We start from the raw sequence: 9,525 nt of genomic DNA, 5'->3' as shown, positions 1-9,525 counted from the left end.
TTGGCCTATTAAAATACCGCTACCCCAGCCAACCCAACCCATGTGCACCCCTACTATCCCAAATGGGAGAATGTTAGACTTTTTATTTGTGCTTATATTAAATTTTATTAGTTTTATTAACACTTGAGTTGATTGGATAGTTCTTTACTGTGGGCTATTGGTGATCCATGGGCTTAGCATCTGTGTATAAAGTCTAGGTGAAGCAGAAGTATGGGCTTTTCTAGTTAATTGAAGCCTTTCATGAGCAGGCCAAGTCCAACTAGGGTTATGTAGCTAAGCCCCCTCCCTAACTATATAAATACATATTGTCTCATCACAATTGTATACCTTTTGATAATTAGAAAAATAAACTGCTTCTGATATAGAGATTTAGGGAAGAAGACTTAGTTGATAGTATTGCACTATCAAATTGCGGTAATTATTATCAATCACATATACCTAATTATTATATATTGTTATCGGGTTCTATATTATATACAAATATATTTTGGGTTTCTTGTTAATTTATCTAACTAAAATTACATTGTATACCCATTTTACTTTATTTATTTTAATTTTTACTTTCATTTTCATATTTTTTAAGTTATACCCACTTTTATAGATAATGTTCATATTATATCCTTTAGGTTAATGTAAAATATGTTTTGAACTTAAGTAGAGAGTGAGGTTATATTGGGCAATCCACTCAAAAAAAGTAGATATATTTTAATAAAATATAATATAAAAATATTTTTAATTAATGAATACAAAAAATAGATATTCTTCCACTTATTTAAATTTTTTGTAAGGAATTCAAAAACAAAAATTACACAAACCACATTCAAATTGATTTTATGATATTTATTTGTAGTAATTTTTTTTTAACACATTATTTGTAGTAGTAATTTAATTTTACTTGCATTTCGACTTGTGGATGCATACATGGGAATAGTTATGGACCAAAACCTGCCTCGTAAGGAAAGCTTAGTCATATGATTAAGCAAACTAACACAAAGCCAACTTTTTGCACGCTTTAAAATCGAAACAAAATATCTCTCAATATATATGTACATATATATAGGGACACGATTTTGTCCCTGTACTTTCATGGAATGTATTCCGTAGTACATTAAATGGGTCTCAGGTTACATTAGATGACTGTCAGGATACGTTACTATTTTTTAACCCTAATTACCCTATATCAATCTCAGCCCTCAAATCAAATAACTCCCTCATGTAACGGTTATAGTACATCACAGAATATAATCACGGAACAAAATTATATCCCTATATATATATATATATATGATATATCGAAACAAGTAACAAGTACGTGACACTTTACAATTTATAACACACATCAAAACTTCTTTAAAGAAAATGACCAAAATAGGGTTCTATATACTTCTATATGACTACTGAGAGAGAGAAAGAGATCAAACGTAACATTATAGAGTTATGTAGATGCTAATACAATATAATGTTCTTACTTCCTAGTGGGGTCTTGTTGTACCAGCTCATTCATTTCTTTTTAAGAGATTTTGTCTTTTTAAAACGAATAATTTACGAAGGTTTTAATTGACTTGCAATTTAATGAGACGCAACTATTCTTACTGGTTTATTTACCTACCCAAACAATAATTAGTTACACTCACTATAATGAAGAAAAACATTTGTGTGTTGTGACAATAATAAGTTTCATTGTCCTGTCTTTAGGTGGTTGGCTGGCTCTAAATATTATGCTTTTTTTTTTTGAAAGCTTTCACTTGATTTGATTTATTTTGTGCTTGATTTCTTTGTATAAATTTATTGCTTCATTTCTCTTTATTATTTATATTTTGGCTGATTTTTTTTTAATATAACTACATAGAGAGATTCCATCTTTAAAAAATACAATATATTAGTAAGCTAAGCTGCATGTTCTGACTGCTACTCTGTGAGTTTCTCTTCCTTTTGTCTAATTTTAACTTACGAGTGAAAAATAAAAAGGATTTTATAACCCAAAACAATGGATGGTAAAAAGTGAAAAATTTACTTCATCTTAAGAAAAATAAAATACTTTTAATTCATAGTTCAATGATGAATCAACAGCTATTTATTCGCACACTTATGCTTTTTTTTTTCCTTTTTCTTTTTTGAGAAACGTAATACACTTGCTTTTATATTTAGAGATAATTATATTATTTGTACAAGTCAAATTTACCCATAAAACTATAAGACTCTTATTAATTAAGTGCATGGACAAATATGACTTTCCACAAACAAAACTGGCTCACCTTTTAATTTAATAATTAAAAAAAAAATAAAAAATGAAACAACCAAAGTATCTCAAAATCAAATCATTGACACATTTAGAACAGTACATTAGCAATATAATACTAATGGCAGTAAAAGAAGACAAGAAGAAATCTGCTTTTGGCACATTTCTTTATCTAGTCTGTCTGCTAAATGGAGAAAGAAAATAATAAAAGGACTTACTATTATTAATGTAGTCTCAAATCTCTCATTAATCTTTTAAATTATTATTTGTTCTTTTCTTAGTATTGCCATAGATATTTTTTTCCTCCTCCTTTTCTTACTCCTAGTGGTAAAAAACCAGAAAACCAAAAATATCCAATAAAAAGAAAATGCAATGATGATCAAATCTTACTCATCATAATTTCATAAAACCCAAAATACAAAAAAAGATAATGACATAAACAGAAGCGTTTATGTAACTCAAATAGAGAGTGGGAAAAAAAAAAGGAAAGAAAAAGATACAAGCTTTAAGCTTCTCTCTTACTATTATGCTCTGCAACATATATAAATACAGTATTCTCTATCCCATATCAGATCCTTCTCTCTCTTCTGGTTGCTGTCTAAGGACAGACACACAAGAGAGAAAGATCACCTACCACACCACTGTGTTTAACTCGTCAGATTATATATTTATATTTATATATATTGTACAAATCACGTTATTTGTTTGTTTTGTGGTTAAGGGAAGGCTGAGAGAACTCGTGAGAGAGGTTCTTCAACCTTTAGTGGGCATTCATGATCTCAGCTTTACAGAGCTATTATTATTATTACATGAGGATTCCCTCTGTGCGTCTAACTCTAAGCAATGGCAACTTTAGACAAAACCCATGTTGTAGTTGTTGATGTGGAACCAGAAGGGGGTTGCCGGAGCTCCGATGAAGGTGGTGGCGGAAATGGGTATTCTGGTAATGGAGTGGAAAGGTCAGAAGAGGAACGTAGGAGCCACAGTGAGTCAAGAGCTGAGATTGTGGAGAAGGGATCCCCTGTTTCTGAGCATTCGGTGGAGTTGGATCTGGAATGTGGTGGTGGGGTTCTTGAACCTGAAGTTAAGGCACATTTGGCCAAAGTAGAAAGGGACTGTAGGATTTGTCATCTTAGTATGGACACTACCAATCATGAGTCTGGAATTCCCATCGAGTTAGGATGTTCTTGTAAGGAGGATTTGGCTGCTGCTCATAAGCAGTGTGCGGAGGCTTGGTTCAAGATCAAGGGTAACAAGTAAGTGTTCTTTTCCCCAATAAGAACATGCCTAACATTAAATTTTGTGGTTTTAAGCCTTGCTCATTTTGTTATGTTTGTGAACATTTTATGTTGTTGGTAGGGTTTTTTTTTCTAGTGAGTAAAGTTTTTATCTTCAGTGTTTTGGTAGGTTAGGTTCCTTATGATTTGGAGGTTATATAACTAGGTTCAAGTTCTTGTATTTCATTGGATTTTTCTGGTTAACTGCTGGAATGATTTTTTATTTTGAAGATTCTAGCCTTTTTTTTCAGCAATTGATTATCTAATATTCAAGTAATGTTTTTGACTTTTGTGTTTGGTTTTGTTTATGAGAACAAAGTTATAGACGAATATTATTCAGGGGGAATATAGATAAAGTGGGTTGCTTAATGCGAGGAAGATAATATTAGGGGCTTAATTTCGAATATAAATCTCTTTTATTTTGGAAGAGTAAAGAAAAGTTGAAAGTAGAGTACACTAATAATAAATAAAGAACCAACCGTAGTTAAAGCTAAAAGAGAAAGCACCACGTTGTGCTTCTTGTATTTCCAACTAAAATGATTCTTCCTAATTCATTTTAATGTTATAAAACTACTAACTTTGGAGCCACTCTAAGCATCTTTCTCACTTATCGTTTCATTTTTCAGACAATCTAGTGTTTGAACATTTAATGATATTTATTTTATTTGAATTGATAGTTGTGGATTAAAAGCTAGTTTTTATTGTTTTAGATTAATATTGGGATCTATTTATTCCATGTTAATTACCGACCAGGTGATATGTTTGTTAAGTTAGTGGTCCCTTGACAATTTGCAAAAGGTAAAAACTATTGTAGTTACTATGAAGACTTGTTTGTGTCCAGGGTGGGACTTTTAGTGGCGAATCTCAGCTTTTGTTTTGTAGCATATTTGGAAAGGAAACCAGTGATGTGAGTCAATTTCATAAAAATTTCTGTGGTAAAGCACTTTGTGGTGCCTTAAGATACAATACAATACATTGGGGTTTTCATGTAAGAAGGGCAACAAGTATGTCGACAATATTTGTTATACTTCCTAATCTTGTCTCATGTGAATCTAGGATCTGTAGTTTTTGATGATTAGTGCCCTTTCTTTAGACTTCTGTCGTAGTTGTTTCTGTTCACTTTTGATTGCTTTCAATTTTCAAGAGTGAAAGCTGGAGTGTGCTCTTTTCTGTTCACTTTTGATGAACTCTTTACTCCATTTCGTACTTCTCAACTGCGATCTTTTTTAGTTTTAGTTTTACATGTATATTATGGCTCTTTTATCACTCAATTTCTTTGAATACCTGAATCAAAACATTTTTCCTTTTTAGATGCCTTAGTTCTTGACAATGTTCACTATTATTGTCTGCTTAAAGGGTTCATAATTTGAAGTCTTATTTGTAATAATGTTACTATACAATCTTTAGTTATATTTACTTGTCTACAGTCTACTTGTATTTGATAGCCTATAAGGAATAACATTCTCTATGGTGTGTTTGTTTTTGTACTTTTGAATAATAACTTACTTATAGAAAATTGAATCGGTTTATAGTACAATGATCCATGGACACATGAAAAGAGCAGAGTGCTTAGCAGGGACTTTTGAAGTAGATAGTTGAACTAAACTATTTAAAATCAGACTTTCACAGAAGTGTCATTAATCTAGTGAAATAAGCTTCATTTCTTCACTTAGAGCATATTCTGTTTTTTCTAGGGTAGAGGACTATATCAATCTGAAATGCAGAACAGTTGCATCAAATATATCGCTTGTGAATCGTCTATGACCGGAAAGAAGTGACCTACGGGTGTAGGGCACAAAGGAATAAGATAAAAGGTTGCTGTTACCTTGTCTTTCAGATCCTCTCTTCAAATAAGAATAAGAGCCTTTCAAGATCAAGAAAGTAAAAAAAGGAAAGGAAAAAAAAGAAAAGAAAAGAAAAGATAGGAAAAATAAGAGAAAGAGTGGGCATACAAGTAATTAAAACACTAGATAGGAAAGGCCCTAACAATATAGGAATTTACCTGTAGAAAAGTGGAAAGAGAACCCGATAGAAGTAGCTATAATTTATAAATATAAATATTTCGAGGTCTTTACCTTACATGATTACATTACCTTTTAACCCAATTCTTCAAATTTGAGAAAATGAAAGTAGGAAAAATAAGATTGAGGACTTGAAGATTAAAAATTAGACCCCACTTGCTATTCTTATACATGTTTATCAGTTATTAAGTGTGAGTAGGTAAAAGAATAGTAATGTTAATTCCCAGTGGAGACAAGAAAAAGAGAATTGAGGGGAGATAGTCAATTAAATTAGTTTGATAATCTATTGAGAAAATTAAGACTAATGGTGGAATCAGTTGTGATTCGTGAAGTGAACCTTCTTTATTCTTCTGTATTGGAGAACATTGTCGCACATGGATTAATGTAAAAATATTGAGTCATATATTAGTATATGAGCTACTCTACTCATATAATCAATTGGTTTCTCAACAAGAATATGGGCAACCCCATTTTCTCATGACCAATTGATTTTGAGATGGAATCTCATATATATTTTTCTTTTGCTTTGGTATTAGGCTACCATTATATTCTTTGATATCCTGGGCTTTTCACTTGTAAAGACATGAAAATGTTTTCCGTTAAATCCTTATTCCTTGATTATGTTACAATTTGATATGGTCAAAAGTATGAATCTGGCTGGATGTGAAACTTTCAGGTGTATCCCACTATTACTATTAGTTTCATATCATAAATGAACATTTTACTCATTGAGAGTTGCAACAATGTAATATGAACATAAAGTTGCCAAGTAAAGGGTTTTATTGATTGAAACTATGACTTGTTCTTACATCAACCCTTTAATTCGAACAAGAAAATGAGAATCCCGACTTTAAACTTGTTTACCTAAGATTGATTCTTGTTCCTCTTTTCTTCTATTTGACATTTCCATGCTGATCTTGTTTATAAATTACATGAACACAGAACATGTGAAATTTGTGGATCAACTGCAATCAATGTATCTGGTGTTAGTGAAGCTGAGATGATGGAACAATGGAACGACTCGAATGATACTGCAACAACAACGCCTGCAGCTGCCCCCATCCACCCAGCAGAGACACGAAACTTCTGGCAGGGTCATCGGTTCCTAAACTTCTTGTTAGCTTGTATGGTCTTTGCTTTTGTCATCTCTTGGCTGTTCCACTTCAATGTACCCTCATAAAGCCTGACGAGAAGCCATTTTTCCGAGTGTTAATGTTTTCAAAAGAACAAGCTCCGTTGGAGGTACTGTCTTTGTACATCTTCCCAATATTACAAGCTTGTTAGCTAGTTACTTTTCAACGAAACGGCAAATTGTTTATATAATATAATCCTCATTATTCTCAGGACAAATGTTTGTGTAATATAATATGTTTTTGAAGTTTTGACAAGCAAAAATTAATCGGTCTGGTGTGTTATGTTGTAACTTTTATGTTATAATTTTGTGGTAAGACATACGCCTATGAGTGTTGAATTTTTGAGACTTCAAAATATGCATCATGTTATATTGGTACATGCCAAATTGAGCACAACTCTTGGCACACTATTTTTGCAAACTATCGAAAATGCTCACATTCAATTATGTTTTATTTTTGTTTGAAAATTATGTGAACTTCCAATACAAATTACAAATTATCATATGTTATTTTATGTTATATAAATACTATTTTGGATTCTATTTTTTTAAAAAATATTGATCAACCTCTTTATTTTGTTAAATAATAATTTAATTTTTTTATTATAAAAAATTGAATATAATAATAGGGATATGATTTTGTCCTGTTATTGTACTTTCACGGATTGTAATCTGTAATGTACGATAGCCGTCAGATGAGGGAGTTATTTGATCTGACGGCTGAGGTTGATCTAGGGGTAATTAGGATTAAAAAGTAGAAACGTACCCTAACACTTATTTAATGTATCTTGAGACCCATCTAATGTACTACGGAATACATTTCGTGAAAGTACATCACGGGATAAAATCATATCCCTATAATAATACTATGAGTTTGATTTTGGTCAAACATTTTTAAGAAGGCTAATTATGTAATCCCTCATTTATTAGTGAGGGATGGCACACCTCAACATATTAGTGAACCATTAGATTATGGTACAATATAGATTTTTGGCATCCAATGGTAGTAATTTGTTTATTGAAATGTAAGGACAAAAATAGCCCTATAACTGGAACCTGAATAATTTTGTTGCCATTATTTTTAAAAAATAAAATAAAAAAATTATTTGTATTTTCTTCTTCAAACCCATTATTCTTTCTTTGTTTTTTGTCCAGTTTTTTATTTCTTTTCTCTGTTCATCTGATTTTTTTCTTTTCTTCCTTTCCATTGAAATCCAAATCTTGTAGAGAACCATTTATTGATCTTTTTTGTTGGGTATTTAAGATTACAGTAGGCCTTTCCAATATTTATAGTTATTTAGAGTTGCAGACACCTAGAAGCTTCCAAACTTTATTCAAAAAAAAGAAAACTTCCAAACTAAATGAGTACTCGTGCTTTTAGTGATTCAATTTTTCAAAACCAAAGGTAAGTAGTTCACCTTTTCTGTAAATTTATGCTCTCTTCTAATATATCATGTACATATTTTTCTCAAAAGCAATTTGAGGAACACTAACGAGGCCAGCGGGGATTTTTAATTTTTTTGTGTTTGGACATTGTAAAAGAATTTTTCTTTTTTACAAGATTTGTTGTAATTAATGTTACAATAGATCATTTATTCTCTGCTCATAATAATTTGAATGTAATTGCAGCTCACATGCTGGTTTCCCATTGTTGTTAGTTTTCTTTACTAATATTGTAATATTTTGAAACTTTTGACTTTCTTTAGGATAAATAAAATTTCTTAATAATGAAATAAAAAAAAAATCTACTGTATCTATATAGTTTTTTTTTGCTGGGTTGTCTAACATATAGTCGAAGGAATACAAATTCCTTCATAGAAAATACTAACTGTTAAAAGATAAATACATCTACCCAATAAAAATAAATTACACATTTAACTTTATTATTGTACTAATTTACCCAATAAAAATAAATTACACATTTAACTTTATTATTGTACTAATTTACTCAAAAGAATAAAAGACATTAAAAATTTATTTCTCTTATTAAACACTAGTGAACAAAGCCGCACTTCGTGTGGCATGTATAATAATTTAAAAAAATTTATTCACACTAAAAGTATATTTTTTTTGTTAGGACAGCAAAATATAACTTTTTTTTATTACACATAAAAATAATAGGATTACAACTTAATACTAAAAATATTTTGAATATTAAAAGTACATAAATATAACAAAAAAATCACTAATTTTATATATATATATTATTTCATTATTAAAGGAGCACCACAATTAAATGAATCTCTATGTGTATTTTTATAGCAGACCTTCAAATAAAATGAAAATCTATTTAAAAAATATATAAGAGAGAATTATTTATATATATAAAAAATAAAAAATAGTGATCAATAATATTTACTTTTAATATGAGATTGATTTGTGTTGTTCTCTATTTATATACATACTACTTTACATGATTAAAAGTTGAAAAGTATTTATTAGAAAATAAATAATTGAAAAAAAGAAAAAATTGTAGGAATTTAATGGACAAAGAAATATAAATAGTAGTTAATAAATTTCTCATTGATTTCAGTGGAAGTGCAATATGTAAGGATGATATTGATTTATTTAATTGTATAAATGAAGAAGTAGTAAGATCTGAGTATTTCTTCAAAAAAAAAAAAAAAGATCTGAGTATATATTTAATCGGGTTGTTATATACTTTTTTATAATATTATTAAATGAAAAAAATTATAAAAAAACCGTAAATTAGGTAAAGTAGAAAATTAGAAGGAGATGAAGTCACCACACTTATTTTTCTTTCAGATTTATATGTAGATATAAAAAATATACAGATAAATAGATCGATTAGAAGACAACTTAAAATTAAATATTAATAATTCAAAATTAGTTTAT

The 9,525-nt window shown here is 29.8% G+C and overlaps 1 protein-coding gene across 1 annotated transcript; it reads left to right on the top strand.

Annotated features, from left to right (window-relative positions):
• Nucleotides 1-2,312: 2,312 nt before the first annotated feature.
• Nucleotides 2,313-7,025, top strand: LOC115706331 (uncharacterized). The gene is made up of 2 exons (XM_030633948.2): nucleotides 2,313-3,495; nucleotides 6,480-7,025. The coding sequence occupies exons 1-2, from the start codon at nucleotides 3,083-3,085 to the stop codon at nucleotides 6,715-6,717; spliced, it is 651 nt and encodes a 216-aa protein (XP_030489808.2). The 5' UTR covers nucleotides 2,313-3,082; the 3' UTR covers nucleotides 6,718-7,025.
• The last annotated feature ends 2,500 nt before the right edge of the window (nucleotides 7,026-9,525 follow it).

The sequence above is a fragment of the Cannabis sativa genome, chromosome 1 (assembly GCF_029168945.1).
Source record: "Cannabis sativa cultivar Pink pepper isolate KNU-18-1 chromosome 1, ASM2916894v1, whole genome shotgun sequence".
Lineage (NCBI taxonomy): Eukaryota > Viridiplantae > Streptophyta > Magnoliopsida > Rosales > Cannabaceae > Cannabis > Cannabis sativa.
The sequence above is the reverse complement of the archived record's forward strand: the minus strand, read 5'-3'. Positions and strand labels throughout refer to the sequence as shown.